The following is a 20,167-nucleotide window of genomic DNA, read 5'->3' on the forward strand; positions in this document are numbered from 1 at the left end:
CTTTGGTTAGAAACTGGAGGCCTGTTTGCAGTGTGGTAGGGGATGCCATCTCTGGGGCCAAGTTTGCCCCTTTCCCCTCCCCCCTGCCTCCTGCCTCCGGCGGGGATGGGCCGGTCCGCCGCCAGCTAGCTCTTCTCTGGAGTTGCTCAGTTCCTTTGTTCTGTGAACTGCCAGCAGTGTGTTCGGGCCGGTTAATTTTCTCTCTCTCTCTCTCGCTATCCCACAGTTTAAGCTGCTATCTCACGAAAGTTCCCTCCACTTGCTCTCAGGGCATTCGGGCCAGTCCTTACCCTAAGCAATGCCGCCCGCTCCTCTCCTTTCCGCCCCCACTTGCTGGTGGCGGATGCGGGCATCTGGGGTACTTTTCTGCTGGGAGTTGCTTTTAGGCACGTAATCTGTGGGTTTCCTTTATTTTTCCTCCCAGTTAGGTTACCCTCCAAGATTCGAAAACTTCCCCCAGACCTGCCAGTGCAAGGGTTTCCTGGTGTTTGGGAACTTCCTCTATTAAGACTCCCTTCCCGGGACAGGTCTCCGTCCCTAGCTCTTTTGTCTCTCTTTTTATCTTTTATATTTTGTCCTACCTCCTTTCGAAGACAATGGGCTGCTTTTCTGGGCACCTGATGTCCTCTGCTAGCAATCAGAAGTTGTTTTGTGAAGTTTGCTCAGCGTTCAATTGTTCTTTTGATGAATTTGTAGGGGAGAAAGTGGTCTCCCCGTCCTATTCCTCTGCCATCTTGGCTCCTCCAAGACTCTGTGCTTTTAACACAGCACCCATGGTTTGATCCCTAGTCAGGGAACTAAGATTTCACATGTCCACCAAGACATCAGACAGAGGCAGTCAGCATGACCCCCAAGGGAGCACAGAGCAGAGATGTGTAACCCAGAGCAGTAAAGTCAGGGCAATTCACACATACATGGACCCTGAGAAGATGAGTGGGAGTCAGTTAGGGTTGGTGGAAGCCAGAGAAGAAGGAAGATGAGAGAGTGTATTCCCAGCAGAGGGAGGGGCCCTCACAAAGGTGCAAAGGTGAGAGGTAACAGGGTGCAGCCAGAGAATTATGAATACCTTGTGCTTGAATATAAACACTCGTCAGATATTTAAATGAAAGATGGAAAAAATTTCTATAAATGTAAAGCAAATTCAAAAAGAAAGGTATTTTCATGGCTCTGTTTCGAATAAAAAATACTGATTCATAAAGTTTGGCCCAATACAAATATACCCAATCTCTACAATCTTCCCATTTGTTCTATATTAACATACTTACTAAAACATTGTAGTATTAGTTTAAATGTCATCAACTCAAATACTAACATCTTAGGATCATTGCTTCCTTGGGATTTGGGTATTAATATGTGAAATTTCATTTCTATATAAGAAATAAGCATATTTTTTTTTCCTTTAGGAGGATGGTAAATAAAAGAACAGTAATACTTTTAAACCATTCATTAAAAACAGGAAATAAAAAAGTATGAATGGTGGCTTAACATATACAGAAAGTTACCTTCTCAATCTGGTAATAAGCTCTGCAAATGACTTTTCCCAAGCATACATTTTTATTGTTCTGATGCCAGTTATAACTTCATTCATGGTCCTGAGCCTGGTGTCTGTGAAAGCTGCAGTCTTACTCCTAAGGGAACAAATGTGAGAGATAAGCCTTAGTGATCACAGCAAGAATTTCCTTACCGACAGCAGCAGTGGCACAGTCAGAGACCAGGGATCAAATGATTTCCTACAACTCTCCTAAGCTGACAACACAGGCAGGTCCTACTCAAAGTACAAATGGAGGAAGACTTCAATTAGGAAGTCAACCACTCAGCCCAATTCAACGAATAACTTGGAGAACTTGCAGTATTGGCTAAGGAAGACCTGAAGTAAGTCAGGTACAAACCACCTGCCCAAGGAGGTTGTGGTCAGGTAGGGGAAGGCAGAAGACACCCGAATCTAATGGAAAGACAATGTGCTTTACTAAAATAGGATTAAAGTGCTGGACAGCAGAAAAGATGGGGCTGTGAATTCCACTGGGAAAGGAGAGCAAGAAAAGCTTCAGAGATCTGGTAGCACTCAAACAGGGCCTCAAAGGATAAGGAACATCTTTCTGTAGTAAAGATAAGAAATGAAATTCCAAGCAGAGAAAAATAACACGCATAAAGTCACCAAAAAAAGAAAAGAAAGGAGCTCAATGTGCTTCAAACAGCACAACATCTCCATCACCTGACAATCTAAACAACACACCTCCAATCCCCTGATATATGCTTCAAGTCTAACTCATCACCATTAGACCCTTAATCACTAGACACTCTTTTATCACATAAGCTGCTGGTACTGTGGGACTTTATAAATTTATGTCTTTATGCCCTTGGAGTTCTGATAACTTAATGCAAACAGTGAATTAAAAATAAGATATGAACTTAAATAACTGAAAATGATCCTATGACAAGCATAGCAAAAATATATGCAGCCTGAATTGGGCCTAAAGGATGATTACTATTTAATAATGTTTAAATAACTTGGACTTAGGTAAATTCTTCTTACAGACACTATACTTATTCAAGTACAATTCCAGGAAGAGCCAGGAAATGGCTTCACCTTTCCCACTTCAAGATCAGTCTTTGATTTAAGGATGGAGCCTCCACTAGCTAAGCCTGAAGAGTCTACAACACATGCAAAAAAAGAGATCAGAGAAGGTTGTTGTTGTTGTTGTTGTTGTTGTTGTTGTTGTTGTTTAACAGAAGCATGGACTGTGGATTCACCAAGTACATATCATCTATTTTTTTAAACCAGTGTTTCTCTTACCGGAGTGATAAAAACAACTTCCCAGAGAAGCTTTGCAAAAGCATAAAAATAATGAGGAGTGCCATCCCAGCAAGAGATGATATTCCTATTTCCATCCAGAGCAGGATGATCACTGTGATAGCCGTAAGTGGCCCAATCCACAGGATGTGCAAGCGTATCGTTACCTTAAAAGAAAAAGACAAAGTCTTCTTAGAACTGTATAAAAGCAAAACCATAAGCACACAATTTAGAAACAATATGCTCTGAAGGAAGAGACAGGAACCTAATTAGAAATGATCTCAATGGGCTTTAAACCTGCTGAAGCAGAAATAGAAGCATCCTCCCCAGATGATGCTGTTCTGGGGTAGCACAAGGCTGGGTTCAGGGACGTCCAGGGAGAAGCAGACAGGCACACTGGAAGGAAAATGTTGATTTTGTCAACAATGCAGATTATCTCAGGGCATCCCTAAACTCTCTCTGTGTCCAAAAATTCAAACGCCTTTTTCCCTGGGGCTCCCTGCAACCCCAGGAAAGTCTACATTACGTACCTATCACTCCCTCCAATAATGAATTGTGTATTTACCTCCCTGATGGGCTTTGATATCTCTAGGGCAGAAACTAAACCTTATTCATCCCTGAAACCTGACTTCATGTCTGATGAATGAATAACTGAAAGAGAAGTTATTGTTGTTCATCACTTAGTCATTTCTGACTCTTTGTGACCCCATGGACTGCAGCACACCAGGCTTCCCTGTCCTTCACCATCTCCAGGAGCTTGCTCAAACTCATATCCATTGAGACAGTGATGCCATCCAACCATCTCATCCTCTTTTGTCCCCTTCTCCTCTTGCCCTCAATCTTTCCCAGCATCAGGGTCTTTTCCAGTGAGTCAACTCTTCACATCATGTGGCCAAAGGATTAAAGCTTCAGCTTCACCATCTGTCAATCCACTGAATGTTCAGGGTTGATTTCCTTTAGGATTGATTAGTTTGATCTCCTTCCTATCCAAGGGACTCTCAGGAGTTTTCTCCAGCACCACAGTCTGAAAGTATTAATTCTTTGGCACTCAGACTTCATGATATGGTACAACTCTCATATCCATATAAGACTAGTGAAAAATATATATATAGCTTTCACTACATGGACCTTTATCAGAAAAGTGATGTTTCTCCTTGTTAATAGGCTATCTAGGTTTGTTATAACATTTTTTTCCCAAGGAACAAGCGTCTTTTAATTTCATGGCTACAGTTACCATCTACAGTGATTTGGGAGCCCAAGAAAACAAAGTGAGTCACTGTTTCCATTGTTTCCCCATCTATTTGCCATGAACTGATGGGACTGGATGCCATGATCTTAGTTTTTTGGATGTTGAGTTTTAAGTCAGCTTTTTAACTCTCCTCTTTCACCTTCATCAAGAGGCTTTTTAGTTCCTCTTCACTTTCAGCCATTAGGGTGGTGTCATTTGCACATCTGAGGTTATTGATGTTTCTCCCAGCAATCTCGATTCCAGCTTGAGCTTCACCCAGCCCAGGACTCCACATGATGTACTCTCTATGAAAGCTGAATAAGCATGGTGACAATATACAGTCTTGACATATTCCTTTCCTCATTTGGAACCAGTCCATTATTCTAAGCACAGTTCTAACTCTTCCTTCTTGACCTGCATACAGGTTTCTTGGGAGGCAAGTAGGTAGTCTAGTATTCCCATCTCTTAAAGAATTTCCCACATTTTATTGTGATCCACACAGTGAAAGGCATTAGCGTAGTTAATGAAGCAGAAGTAGATGTTCTGGAATTCCCTTCCTTTTTCTATGACCCAAGGAATGTTGGCAATTTGATCTATAATTCCTCTGCCTTTTCTAAATCCAGCTTATACACCTGAAATTTTTCTGTTCCTGTACTGTTGGAGCCTAGATTGAAGGATCTTGAGCATTACCTTGCTAGTATGTGAAATGAGTGCAATTGTGTGGTACTTGGAACATTCTTTGAGATTGCCTTTCTTTGGGATTGGAATGAAAACTGACCTTTTCCAGTCCTGTGGTCGCTGCTTAGTTTTCCAGATTTGCTGGCATTTTGTGTATACTTTAACAACATCATTTTTTAGGATTTAAAATAGCTCAACTGGAATTCCATCATGCCCACTAACTTTGTTAGTAATGGTGCTTCCTAAGGCCCACTTGACTTCATACTCCAGGATGTTTGGCTTGAGGTAAGTGATCATGCTATCATGTCTATCTGTGTCATTAAAATATTTTTTGTACAGTTCTTCTGTGTATTCTTGCCACCACTTCTTAATATGTTCTCCTTCTGTTAGCTCCATACCATTTCTGTCGATTATTGTGCCCATCTTTCCGTGAAATATTCCCTTGGTATTTCTAATTTTCTTGAAGAGATTTCTGTCCAGTTCTGTCATTCAGTGGTGTCTCACTCTTTGTGACCCCATGGACTATAGCACGCCAGGCCTCCCTGTCTATCACCAACTCCTGGAGTTTACTCAAATTCATATCTATTGAGTTGGTGATGCCATCCAACCATCTCATCCTCTGTCGTCCCCTTCTCCTCCCGCCTTCAATCTTTCCCAGCATCAGTGTCTTTTCCAATGAGTCAGTTCTTCCCATCAGGTAGCCAAAGTATTGGAGTTTCAGCTTCAGCATCAGTCCTTCCAATGAACATTCAGGACTGATTTCCTTTAGGATTGACTGGCTTGATCTCCTTGCTATTCAAGGGATTCTAAGGAGTTTTCTCCAGCACTACAGTTTGAAAGTGTTAATTCTTTGCACTCAGCTTTCTTGATAGTCCAACTCTCACATCCATACATGACTACTGGAAAAAATATAGCTTTGACTACAAGGACCTTTGTCCGAAAAGGTCCTTTGATATCTCTGCTTTTTAATATCCTGTCTGGGTTGGTCATAGCTTTTCTTCCAAGGAGCAAGTGTCTTTTAATTTCATGGCTGCAGTCACCCTCTGCAGTGATTTGGGAGCCCAAGAAAATAAAGCCTGCCACTTTAACACTTTCCATTGTTACCCTGTCTATTTGCCATGAAGTGATGGGAGCAGGTGTCATGATTTTCGTTTTATGAATATTGAGTTTTAAGCAACTTTTTCACTCTCCCCTTTCACTTTCATCAGAGGCTCTTTAGTTCTTCCTCACTTTCTACCATAAGGGTGCTGTCATCTGCATATCTGAGGTTATTGATGTTTCTCCTGGCAACAGGAGATTGATTCCAGCTTGTGCTTCATCCAACCCAGCATTTCGCTTGAAGTACTCTGAATATAAGTCAAATAAGCAGGGTGACAACATACAACCTTGATGCACTCCCTTCCCAATTTGGAACCAGGCTCTTGTTCCATGTCCAGTTCTAACTTGCTTTTTGACTTGCATAAAATTTCTCAGGAGGCAGGTCAGGCAGTCTGATATTCCCATCTCTTGAAGAATTTTCCACAGTTTGTTGTGATTCACATGGTCAAAGTCTTTGGAATAGTCAATAAGGCAGAAGTAGATGTTTTTCTAGAACTCTCTTGCTGTTTCTATGATCCAACGGATGTTGGCAATTTGGTTCCTCTGCCTTTTCTAAATCCAGGTTGAACTTCTGGAAGTTCACCATTCACATACTGTTGATGCATGGCTTGGAGAATTTTGAGCATTACTTTACTAGTGTGTGAGATGAGTGTAACTGTGTGGTAGTTTGAACATTCTTTGGCATTGAGTTTCCTTGGGATTGGAATGAAAACTGACCTTTTCCAGTCCTGTGGCCATCAAAATCTTATGCACACCAGGAGACTGGCACAGAGACTGAGCCAGTACCTGCCTTTGAGTGTTTGAGTGTCTCCTGCAGAGTTATGGGTCAGCAGTGGCCTGCCACAGGGGCAGGGGCTCTGGGTGCACCAGACCTGGGTATGGAATAAGCCATCTTGGAGGAGGTCGCCATTAACCCCACCATAGGGCCGCTAAAAGTTACACAGGACTGAGGAAACAGACTCTTGGAGGGCAGGAAAAAAAAAAAACCCTTGTGCGTGTACAAGGACCAAGGAGAAAAGAGCAGTGACCCCACAAGAGACTGACCCAGACTTCCCCGTGAGTGTCCAGGAGCCTCTGGCAGAGGCATGGGTTGGCTCTGGCCTGCTACAGGGTTGGGGACACTGACTGTGGCAGTGCATACACGGGACCTTTTGAAGGAGGTCTCCATTATCTTCATTCAGTTCAGTCACTCATTCATGTCTGACTCTTTGCAACCCCAAGGACTGAAGCACTCCAGGCTTCCATGTCCATCAGCAAATCCGAGAGCTTGCTCATATTCCTGTTCATTGAGTCTGTGATGCCATCCAACCATCTCATCCTCTGACGTCCCCTTCTCCTCCCGCCTTCAATCTTTCCCAGCATCACGGTCTTTCCAAATGAGTCAGTTCTTCCCATCAGGTGGCCAGAGAATTGGAGTTTCAGCTTCAGCATCAGTCCTTCCAATGAATATTCAGGACTGATTTCCTTCACTATTGACTGGTTGGATTTCTTTGTAGTCCAAGGGACTCTCAAGAGTCTTTTCCAATACCACAGTTCAAAAGCATCAATTCTTCAGGGCTCAGCTTTCTTGATAGTCCAACTCTCACATCCATACATGACTGCTGGAAAAACAATAGCTTTGGCTAGACAGACCTTTGTTGGTAAAGTAATGTCTCTACTTTTTAATAATCTGTCTAGGTTGGTCATAGCTTTTCTTCCAAGGAGCAAATGTCTTTTAATTTTATGGCTGCAGTCACCATCTGCAGTGATTTCGGAGACCAAGAAAATAAAGTTTGTCACTGTTTCCATTGTTACCCCGTCTATTTGCTGTGAAGTGATGGGACCAGATGCCATGATCTTTGTTTTTGAATGTTGAGTTTTAAGGCAACTTTTTCACTCTCCTCTTTCACTTGCATCAAGAGGCTCTTTAGTTCTTCTTCACTTTCTGCCATAAGGGTGCTATCATCTGCATATTTGAGGTTATTGATATTTCTCCCAGCAATCTTGATTTCAACTTGTGCTTAATCCAGCCTGTCATTTTGCATGATGTACTCTACACATAAATAAAAGAAGCAGGGTGACAATACACAGCCTTGATGTACTCCTTTTCCAATTGGAACCAATCTATTGTTCCATGTCCAGTTCGAACTGTTGCTTTTTGACCTGCATACAGATTTCTCAGGAGGCAGGTAAGGTGGTCTGGTATTCCTATCTTTTTAAGAATTTTCCACAGTTTTTTGTTATCCACACAGTCAAAGGCTTTGGTGCAGTTAATAAAGCAAAAGTAGATGTTTTCCTGGAACTCTCTTGCTTTTTCTATGACCCAACGGATATTGGCAATTTGATCTCTGGTTCCTCTGCCTTTTCTAAATTCAGCTTAAACATCTGGAAATTCATGGTTCACGGACTGTTGAAGCTTGGTTTGGAGAATTTTGAGCATTACTTTGCTAACGTATGAGATGAATGCAATTGTGTGGTAGCTGGAACATTTTTTGGCATTGACTTTCTTTGGGGTTGGAATGAAAACTGACTTTTTTCAGTCCTGTGGCCACTGCTGAGTTTTCCAGATTTGCTGGCATATTGAGTGCAGCACTGTCACAGCATCATCTTTCAGGATTTGAAATAGCTCAACTGGAATTCCATCACCTCCACTAGCTTTGTTTGTAGTGATTCTTCATAAGGTCCACTTGGCTTCACATTCCAGGATGTCTGGCTCTAGATGAGTGATCACACCATTGTGATTATCTGGATCATGAAGATCTTTCTTGTACGGTTCTTCTGTGTATTCCTATCATCTCTTCTTAATATCTTCTGCTTCTGTTAGGTCCATACCATATCTGTCCTTTATCTAACCCATCTTTGCATGAAATGTTCCCTTGGTATCTCTGATTTTCTTGGAGAGATCTCTAGTCTTTCCCAGTCTATACTGTTTTCCTCTATTTCTTTTTTTTTTTGGGGGGGGGGGGCCAGAGTGCCGCCCCGAGGCCTGCTCGGGACACGACACTCTCCCCCTCTATTTCTTTGCATTGATTGCTGAGGAAGGCTTTCTTATCTCTCCTTGCTATTCTTTGGAACTCTGCATGCAAATGGTTATATCTTTCCTTTTCTCCTTTGCCTTTAGCTTCTCTCCTTTTCTCAGCTATTAGTAAGGCCTCGTCAAACAACCATTCTGCCTTTTTGCATTTCTTTTTCTTGCATATGGTCTTCACTGCACAATGTCAGTGTACAACCATTCTGCCTTTTTGCGTTTCTTTTTCTTGCAAATGGTCTTCACTGTACAATGTTACAAACCTCCATCCATAGTTCATCAGGCACTCTGTCTATCAGATCTAATCCTTTGAATCTATTTGTCACGTCCACTATATAATCATAAGGGATTTGATTTAGGTCATACCTGAATTGTCTAGTGGTTTTCCCTACTTTCTTCAATTTAAGTCTGAATTTGGCAATAAGGAGATCATGATCTGAGCCACAGTCAGCTCCCAGTCTTTTTTTGCTGACTGTATAAAGCTTCTCCATCTTTGGCTGCATAGAATATTATCAATCTGATTTCGGTATTGACCATCTGGTGATGTCCATGTGTAGAGTTTTCTCTTGTGTTTTTGAAAGAGGGTGTTTGCTATGACCAGTGTGTTCCTTTGGCAAAACTCTGTTAGCCTTTGCTCTGCTTCATTTTGTACTCCAAGGCCAATTTTGCCTGTTACTGCAGGTAGCTCTTGACTTCCTACTTTTGCATTCCAGTCCCCTGTAATGAAGAGGACATCTTTTTTGGGTGTTAGTTCTAGAAGGTTTTGTATGTCTTAATAGAACTGTTCAGATTCAACTTCTTCAGCATTACTTGTCAGGGCATAGATTTGGGTTACTGTGATATTGAATGGTTTGCCTTAGAAATGAATGGAAATCATTCTGTCGTTTTTGAGATTGCATCCTAGTACTGCATTCAGTTCAGTTCAGTTCAGTCTGTCAGTCATGTCCAACTCTTTGCAACCCCATGCGCTGCAGCACACCAGGCCTCCCTGTCCATCATCAATTCCTGGAGTTTCTCACACTCATGTTCATTGAGTCGGTGATGCCATCCAACCATCTCATCCTCTGTTGTCCCCTTCTTCTCCCACCTTCAATCTTTCCCAGCATCACAGTCTTTTCAAATGAGTCAGTTCTTCCCATCAGGTGGCCAAAGTATTAGAATTTCAGCATCAGTCCTTCCAATGAACACCCAGGGCTGATTTCCTTTAGGATGGACTAGTTGGATCTCCTTGTGGTCCAAGGGACTCTCAAGTGTCTTCTCAATCACCACAGTTCAAAAGCATCAATTTTTTGGCACTCAGCTTTCTTTGTTGTCCAACTCTCACATCCATACATGACTACTGGAAAAACCATAACCTTGACTAGATGGACCTTTGTTGGCAAAGTAATGCCTCTCCTTTTTAATATGCTGTCTAGTTTGGTCATAGGTTTTCTTTCAAGGAGCAAGCATCTTTTAGTTTCATGGCTGCAGTCACCATCTGTAGTGATTTTGGAGCCCAAAAATATATGCAGAGTACGTCAAGAGAAATGCTGGACTGGATGAAGCACAAGACTGAATCAAGATTGCCGGGAGAAATATCAATAATCTCAGATATGCAGATGATACCACAATTAAGGAGAAAGTGAAGAAGAACTAAAGAGCCTCTTGATGAAAGTGAAAGAAGATAGTGAAAAAGTTGGCCTAAAACTCAACATTCAGAAAACTAAGATCTTGGCATCTGGTCCCATCACTTCATGGCAAATTGATGCGGAAACAGTGGAAAAAAGTACCACATAGTGATAAGGTAAGTGTGAGGGGAAAAAAAAAAGAGGGTGGGGTTGACAACTGACAGGAAGTTGAGTCCGTCTGGAGACCAGCTTCTTGGCATATTCCTCACAGGCTTCCTGTGCAGCAGCACTGAACAGGGCACAGGGGAAATAACAATCCCTGCCCACCAGGCCTTCATAATCTAGAGGAGGAGGAAGACAGTTCAGCAACACTGACAGCATGTGCCAAGAAGGGCTACACCAGGAGGACCTTTAGGGACACTAACAAAGCTGGGAAAGAACACTACTGCCTATCTAGTATTAGAAAAACAAAGTTCGAATCCACAGGACAATACATATTTTTACATGTAATTTGCACACAGAAGAGATGAGAGCTGGATAACGACAACCCTTACCTTAGGTTCTCAACAAACCCTGGCTGACACCAAACCCTAGTACTTGGCTCCCAAAAAGCTGAACCCAGTGAGAAATGAAAGAGGATCCCTTGGGCACTTACCCTGTCAAACCTGTTCACATCGTTGGACAGCAGGTTGATTATCTGGCCTGTGGTGGTCTTCCCTATGGCCGAGTTACTCAGGCGAAGGGTCTGAAATAAGAGAGGGACACAGAGAATTGGGTTCCTGTGTTGATACAAATTCCTACATCAAAACATGTATATTATCAAGGGTGAAACAGATCACCAGCCCAGGTTGGATTCATGAGACAAGTGCTTGGGGCTGGTGCACTGGGAAGACCCAGAGGGATGGGGTGGGGAGGGAGGTGGGAGGGGGGATCGGGATAGGGAATACATGTAAATCCATGGCTGATTCATGTCAATGTATAGCAAAAACCACTACAATATTGTGAAGTAATTAGCCTCCAACTAATAAAAATAAATGGAAAAAAATTTAAAAAAAAAAAAACATAGCAAAATGGATAACAATTTCTTGGGGTCATGCATGGTATCAGGATGAGCAGGATAACCCCTGACAGCAGGGCTCTAGGGACCCATGTTCATCCTTTATCTCCTCAATGTGGCAGAAGCCCCGCCCTCAAGGACAGCAAAGGGAGGAGTAGGAGGTAGAAACAAAATCCCCCACCTGTTTCTCAATGAACTTGGGTCTATCCAGAATGTAAGGATGTTGATTTAGACTTAGGAGCAAAATAAAGTAAATTTGAGCCTAACTAGATGAGAGTGGAGAAACTGCCTTAAAGCAAGAAATTAGAGGACTTCGACTATAAATTAGGGAACTTGGAATCAATCATTAACACCACATGTGAAATCATTTAAGAACTTTGATCTTAATTTCCTCATTCCAATATGAGCAGAGGACTTCCCTAGTGGTTCAGTGGTTAAGCATCTGCCTGACAATGCAGGGACACAGCTTTGATCCCTCATCTGGGAAGATCCCACATGCTGCAGGGCAACTAAGCCTGTGCACCACAATTCCTGGGCCCGAGCACCCTACAGCCTGTGTTCTGCAATAAGAGAAGCCATCTCCACAATAACAGAAACCATCTGTACATTGCAGTTAGAGAGCACCCCTCAACAAGAGAAACAACAAGAGAAACCCATACAAAGCAACAAAGGCCCAGCACAGACAAAAATAAATACTTATTAAAATTTTTTAATGTTTTTAAATAATATACAATAAAATGAGCAGAGAATAAAGTTCAAAATAATACTCTGGTGAAGAATCTATGGCCTTTAATGCTTGACTTTACAAAAAAACAGCCTGTTTTACATGATCCCTTTATTTGGTAAAAAGTTCCAATATATGCCCTAGAGATCAGGAATCTGAAGTGACCACTGTGAGATGTTTCAGTGGACCACTAACTGGAGCCATGGATCCAAACAAAATGTCAGAATTCACAAAAACTTTTCATTTAGTTCTCAAGTTAAAGAGAAAAATCAGTGATCAAGTAGAAAATATAAAATTATGTAGCCATGATGGAAGAGTGTATGGCGGTTTCTCAAAAAATTAAACATAAGATTAGTATATAGCACAACAGTTCCACTACTGGGAATGTACTCAAAAGAACTGAAAGCACAACCTTGAACAGCTATTTGTATACCTATGTTCATAACAGCACTATTCACAATAGATATAAGATGGAAACAGCCCAAATGTTTATTAACAGATGAATGAATACACAAAAGATTGTACATACCTATCATGAAATATCACTCAGTCTTAAAAAGGAATTAAATTCTGACACCTGATACAACATGGATAAATCTTGAAAACATTATGCTAGGTGGCATAATCCAGACATTATATGCTTTCACTTATATGAGGCACCTGGAGTAGTGAAATGCATAAAGAGAAGTAGAATGGTGATGATGGTGAAGGGACGGGAGTAGAAACTTAGTGCTTAATGGGTACAGATTTGGGAAGATGAAAAAGTTCTGGAGATTCACAATGGTGATAACTCCACAACAATGTGAATGTACCTGATGTCACTAAATGGTGCACTTTAAAAGAGTTAAAATTGTAAATTTTGTTGTGTATATTTTGTTGCAATTTTTTAAAAAATCAATGATCAAAAGCCAAAAGTTATTTTGCCACAGTTGTGGAAAGGTAATTAAAAGACAAGTCATTTTCTATATATCATACATCCCACAAGATCATTCAACAATACAAACTATGACTATAAGCTTAGCAGCCATTCCATTTCTAACACTCAATCTAATTTCTTTCCAGGACTCAGGATGAGCAAGTAGGGCCTCAGCATAAACCAGGAACATTCAGATGGGCCTTTTAGAGCTGCTCTGCAACACCAGCTTTTGCCCTAAAGAGTCAGCTTACCTGTAACCTACAAAAAAGAAACATCTTATTTCTTCACCTCAGCAGGATTCTAGATGCATGAAAGTGCATGAGGAAACTGTCTCTCCCATGTTTCTGGAGGGGCTTCCTTGGTAGCTAAGCTGGTAAAGAATCCACCTGCAATGCAGGAGACCCCACTTCAATTCCTGGGTCAGGAAGATGTCCTGGAGAAGGGAGAGGCTATCCACTGCAGTATTCTTGAGCTTCCCTGGTGGTTCAGCTGGTAAAGAATCCGCCTGCAATGTGGGGAGACCTGGGTTCAACCCCTGGATTGGGAAGATCCCCTGGAGGAGGGAACAGCTACCCACTCCAGTATTCTGGCCTAAGGAGTTCCATGGACTGTATAGTCCATGGGGTGGCAAAGAGTTAGACACGACTGAACAATAGTTCTGGAAATCCCTGCTACCTCTATGGTTTTACCTCAGCAATTTCTGACTTTGTAAAAAGACAATTCTTTTAAATACAAAGAATCTAAATTGGAAAGAAAGAAGTCAAACTGTCACTATTTGTAGAAGACATGATACTATACATAGGAAATCCTAAAGACACTACCAGAAAACTATTAGAGTTCATCAATGAATTTGGTAAAGTTTCAGGATATAAAATTAATATACAAAAATGTGCTGCATTTCTATACATTATTAACAAAGTATCAGAAAGGGAAATTAAGGAAACAATCCCGTTTACCACTGCATCAAAAAGACTAAAATGCCTAGGAATGAACCTACCTAAGGAGGTAAAAGATCTGTGCCCCTGAAACTATAAGACACTGATGAAAGAAATTGAAGATGACAAAACAGATGGAAAGATATACTATGTTCTTGGATTGGAAAGATTAGTATTGTCAAAATGACTGTACTACTCAAGACAATCTACAGATTCAATGCAACGCCTATCAATTACCAATGACATTTTTCACAGAACTGGAACAAAAAAGTATAAAATTTGTATGGAAAAACAAATGACACGAACAGTCAAATAGTCAAAAAAAATTGAAGAAGAACAACAAAGCTGGAGGAATCACACTCCTTGACTTCGACCATAGTACAAAGCCACAGTAATCAAAATGATAGTATGAAAGTGAAGTGAAAGTCACTCAGCCATGTCCAACTCTTTGTGGCCCCATTGACTATACAGTCCATGGAATTCTTCAGGCCAGAATACTAGAGTGGGTGGTCTTTCTCTTCTCCAGGGGATCTTCCCAACCCAGGGATCAAACCCAGGTCTCCCACATTGCAGGCAGATTCTTTACCAGCTGAGCCACAAGGGAAACCCAAGGGAAGAGAGTATGATACTGGCACAAAAACAGACACATAGATCAATGGAGCAGTATAGAGAGCCCAGAAATAAACCCATACACTTAGGGTCAACTAATTTAAGACAAAGGAGGCAAAAATACACAATGGAGAAAGCACAGTCTCTTCAATAAATGGTGCTGAAAAAATACACAGTTCAGTTTAGTCACTCACTCATGTCCATTTCTTAGTGACCCCATGGTCTGCAGCACACCAGATTTCCCAGTCGATCACCAACCCCCAGAGCTTGGTTAAACTCATGTCCATCAAGTCAGTGATGTCATCCAACCATCTCGTCCTCTGTTGTCTCTTTTTCTTCCTGCCTTCAGTTTTCTCCAGCATCAGGGTCTTTTCCAATGAATCAGTTCTTCACATCAGGTGGCCAAAGTGTTGGAGCTTCAACTTCAGCATCAGTCCTCCCAGTGAATATTCAGGACTGATTTTCTTTAGGATTGACTGGTTTGATTTCCTTGCTGTCCAAGAAAATCTCAAGCATCTTCTCTAACACAATAGTTCAAAAGCATCAATACTTATCACTTGGCTTCCTTTATGGTTCAACTCTCACATCCGTACATGACTGCTGGAAAAACCATAGTTGACTAGATGGATCTTTGTCAGTAAAGTACTGTCTCTGCTTTTTAATCTGCTGTCTAGATTGGTCATCGCTTTTCCTCCAAGAAGCAGGCATCTTTTAATTTCATGGCTGCAGTCACCATCTGCAGTAATTTTGGAGCCCAAGAAAATGAAGTCTGTCACTGTTTCCATTGTTTTCCCATCTATTTGCCATGAAATAATGGAACTGAATGCCATGATCTTCTTTTTTTTTTTTTTTTTTAAAGTTTTATGCCAGCTTTTACACTCTCTTCTTTCACTTTCATCAACAGGCTCTTTAGTTTCTCTTTGCTTTCTGCCATAAGGGTGGTGCGATCTGCATATCTGAGGTTATTGATACTTCTCCCTGCAATCTTGGTTACAGCTTGTGCTTCATTCAGCCCAACATTTTGCATGATGTACGCTGCATATGTGTTAAATTAGCAGGGTGACAATATACAGCCTTGATGTATTCCTTCCCCAATTTGGAACCAGTCCATTGTTCCATGTCTGGTTCTAACTATTGCTTCTTGACCTGCATACGGGAGGCAGGTAAGGTGGTCTGGTATTCCCATCTCTTGAAGAATTTTCCAGAGTTCTTTGTGACCCACAAAGCAAAAGGCTTGAGTGCAGTCAGTGAAGAAGAAGTAAATGTTTTTCTGGATTCTCTTGCTTTTTCTATGATCCAACGGATGTTGGCAATTTGATCTCTGGTTCCTCTGCCTTTTCTAAATCTGGCTTGTACATCTGGAAGTTCTCAGTTCACGTACTGCTGAAGCCTAGCTTGGAGAATTTTGAACATTACTTTGATTGCATGTGCAATTATGCAGCAGTTGGAACATTCTTTGGCATTGCCTTCCTTTGGGATTGGAATGAAAACTGACCTTTTCCAGTCCTGTGGCCACTGCTCAGTTTTCCAAATTTGCTGGCATATTAAGCGTATCACTTTCACAGCATCATCTTTTAGGATTTGAAATAGCTCAACTGGAATTCCATTGCCTACACTAGTTTTGTTCATAGTGATGCTTCCTAAGGCCCACTTGACTTCACACTCCAGGATGTCTGGCTCTAGGTGAGGGATCACACCATCATGATTATCTGGGTCGTGAAGATTTTTTTGGACAGTTCTTCTGTGTATTCTTGCCACCTCTTCTTAATATCTTCTGCTTCTGTTAGGTCCATACCATTTCTGTCCTTTATTGTGCCTATCTTTGCAAAAAAATTGTGCCCTTGGTATCTCTAATTTTCTTGAAGAGATCTATGTCTTTCCCATTCTATTGTTTTCCTCTATTTCTTTGCATAGATCACTGAGGAAGGCTTTCTCATCTCTCCTTGCTATTCTTTGGAACTCTGCATTCAAATGGGTATATCTTTCCTTTTCTCCTTTAACTTTCACTTCTCTTCTTTTCTCAGCTATTTGAAAGGTCTCCTCAGACAATCATTTTGCCTTTTTGCATTTCTTCTTCTTGGGGATGGTTTTGATCACTGCCTCCTGTACAATGTTACGATCCTCCATCCACAGTTCTTCAGGCACTGTATCTATCACACCTAATGCCTTCAATCTATTTGCCACATCTACTGCATAATCATAAGGGATTTGATTTAGGTCATACCTGAATGGCACAGTGGTTTTCCCTACTTTCTTCAATTTAAGTCTGAATTTGGCGATAAGGAGTTCATAAACTCAGCCACAGTCAGCTCCCAGTCTTGTTTATGCTGACTGTATAGAGCTTCTCCATCATCAGTTGCAAAGAATATAATCAATCTCATTTTGGTATTGACCATCGGGTGATGTCCTTGTGTAGAGTTGTCTATTGTGTTGTTAGAAGAGGGTGTTTGCTATAATGACTGCATTCTCTTGGCAAAACGCTGTTAGCCTTTGCCCTGCTTCATTTTGTAATCCAAGGCCAAATTTGCCTGTTATTACAGGTATCTCTTGACTTCCTACTTTTGCATTCCTGTCCCCTATAATGAAGAAGACATCTTTTTGGCTGTTAGTTCTGGAAGTTCTTGTAGATCTTCACAGAACCGTTCAACTTTAGCTTCTTCAGCATTACTGGTAGGGGCATAGACTTAGATTACTGTGATATTGAATGGTTTGCTTTGGAAATGAACAGAAATCATTCTGTCATTTTGAGACTGGACCCAAGTACTGCATTTCAGACTCTTTTGTTGGCTATGAGGGCTACTCCATTTCTTCTAAGGGATTCATGTCCACAGTAGTAGACACAATGGTCATGTGAATTAAATTCACACATTCCAGCTCATTTTATTTCACTGAGTGCTAAAATGTTGATGTTTACTCTTGCCATAACCTATTTGACTACTTCCAATTTACCATGACTCATAGATGGAACATTTCAGATTCCTATGCAGCATTGTTCTTTACAGCATCAGAATTTACTTCCTTCACCAGTCACATCCACAACTAGGTGTCACTTTCATTTTGGCTGACTCTTCATTCCTTTTGGAGCAATTTCTCCACTCTTCTCCAGTAGCATATTGGGCACCTACCGACCTAGGGAGTTCATCTTTCAGTGTCCTATCTTTTTGCCTTTTCATACTCTTCATGGAGTCCTCAAGGCAAGAATGCTGAAGAGTTTTTTTCCATTTCCTCCTCCAGTGGGCCACATTTTGTCAGAACTCTCCACCATGACCCATCCATTTTGGGTGGCCCTACATGGCATGGCTCATAGTTTCACTCAGTTAGACAAGGCTGTGATTCAGGTAATCAGTTTGGTTATTTTTAAATGTAGCTTGCTCCTTGGAAGAAAAGCTATGACAAACCTAGACAACATATTAAAAATCAGACACATTACTTTACAAACAAATGTCTGGGAAAACTGGACAGCTATATTTAAAAGGATGAAATTAAAGCATTCTCTAATACCATATACAAAAATATACTTAAAATGCATTAAAGACTTCAATGTAAGACCAGATACCATAAAACTCCTAGAGGGAAACATAAGCAGAACACTTTTTGACATAAACCAAAGCAGTGTGCTTTGGGGTTCTCTCTCTTACAGTAAAAGAAATGAAAGCAAAAATAAATAGAACAGAACTAAACTTAAAAACTTGTGCACGGAGAAGGAAATCATCAACAAAATGAAAAGAAAAGATACTGAATTGTAGGAAATATTTGTAAATGACATGACCTATATGGGATTAATATCCAATGTATATAAGCAACTTATATAACACAACATCATAAAAACAAACAACCTTATTAAAAATGGACAGAAAGAACTAAATAGACACTTTTCCAATGAAGAAATGTGAATCAAAACCACAATGAGATATCACCTCACACCTGTCAGAATGACTTTCATCAAAAAGAACATGAATAACAAATGCTGGTAAGGATGTGGAGGAGAGGTAACACTGACACACTATTGGTGGAAATGTATGTTGGACAGCCACTGTGAAGAACTGCATGAAGGTTTGTCAAAGAACTACAAATAAAGCTACCACATGACCCAGCAATTCAACTTCCTGTGATATATCCAAAAAAACAAAAACACTACTTCAAAAAAGATACAAAAAAAAAAGATACATGTACCACAGTGTTCATATAAGCATTATTTACCATTGTCAGGATATGCAAGCAACCTAAGTATCCATCCACAGTCTTTTTTGGGGGGTGAGGGGGAGCAAAATCACTGCAGATGGCAACTGCAGCCATGAAACTAAAAGACACATGATCCTTGGAAGAAAAGCTATGACCAAGCTAAACAGCATATTAAAAAGCAAAGACATCACTATGCCAACAAAGGTCCATCTAGTCAAGGCTATGGGTTTTCCAGTAGTCATGTATGGATGTGAGAGTTGGACTATAAAGAAAGCTGAGCACCGAAGAATTGATGCTTTTGAACTGTGGTGGTGGAGAAGACTCTTGAGAGTCCGTTGGACTGCACGGAGATCAAACTAGTCAATCCCATAAGAAATCAATCCTAAATATTCATTAGAAGGACTGATGTTGAAGCTGAAACTCCATTACCTTGGCCACCTGATGCCAAGAACTGACTCGTTGGAAAAAACCCTCATGCTGGGAAAGATGGAAGGTGGGAGGAGAAGGGGATGACAGAGGATGAGATGGTTGTATGGCAACACCAACTCAATGGACATGAGTTTGAACAAGCTCCAGAAGTTGGTGATGGACAGGGAAGCCTGGCATGCTGCCATCCATGGTGTCACAAAGAGTCAGACACGACTGAGTGACTGAACTGAATGGAACTGATGCTAAATGAAACAGGTCAGAGAGAGAGAAAGATAAATACTGTATGATATTGCTTATAAGTGGAGCCTAAAAATACAACAAACTAGTGAATAAAACAAAAGAGAAATAGACTCACAGATACAGAGGACAAACTAGTGGTTACCAGTGAAGTAGGGGAGCCATATAGTGATGGGGGAGTGGGATGTACAAACTATTGGATGTAAGGTAGCCTACAGTGATATATAATATAACACAGGGAATACAGCCAATATCTTATAATAACTAAATGGAGTGTAATTTATAAATATTATATAAAATTTTCTAAAAAATGGAAAAAGAAACAATTCCTTAAGGCTAATCAAGTAGGCAAATTAATGCCTTTAACAAATGTTTACTTTCATGTAAGCAACATGCCCCCCTGGAGAAGGGCATGACAACCCACTCCAGTATTCTTGCCCAGAGGATTTCATAGACAGAGAAGCCTGGCAGGTTGCAGTCCATGGAGTCGCAAAGAATTGGACATGACTGATCAACTAAGACTGTCACTTTCACTTTCAAGCAGCATGCCAGGAAGGGTTCAATTTCTCAAAGGCAACATTCCAAAGAACTAGTAGGAAGAGAAAGAAAATCAGGTGGACAATGACTTATGTGGATCAAAGAGTAAACTTTGAGTGAAACATCACCTCA

General features: G+C 40.9%; 1 protein-coding gene across 1 annotated transcript in view; it reads right to left on the reverse strand.

Moving 5' to 3' along the window:
* Window positions 1-20,167, reverse strand: part of LOC122447588 (ATP-binding cassette sub-family C member 4-like) — a 337,265-nt gene that overhangs the window by 234,660 nt on the left and 82,438 nt on the right. Inside the window, exons 5-7 of the mRNA XM_043478283.1 lie at window positions 11,065-11,154; window positions 2,795-2,958; window positions 1,503-1,628 (exon numbers count right to left, since the gene is read on the reverse strand). Of these exons, the coding sequence (XP_043334218.1) occupies window positions 1,503-1,628; window positions 2,795-2,958; window positions 11,065-11,154 (380 nt within the window). The remainder of the gene's footprint in view (window positions 1-1,502; window positions 1,629-2,794; window positions 2,959-11,064; window positions 11,155-20,167) is intronic.

Source organism: Cervus canadensis, chromosome 9, assembly GCF_019320065.1.
Source record: "Cervus canadensis isolate Bull #8, Minnesota chromosome 9, ASM1932006v1, whole genome shotgun sequence".
Classification (NCBI taxonomy): Eukaryota; Metazoa; Chordata; class Mammalia; order Artiodactyla; family Cervidae; genus Cervus; species Cervus canadensis.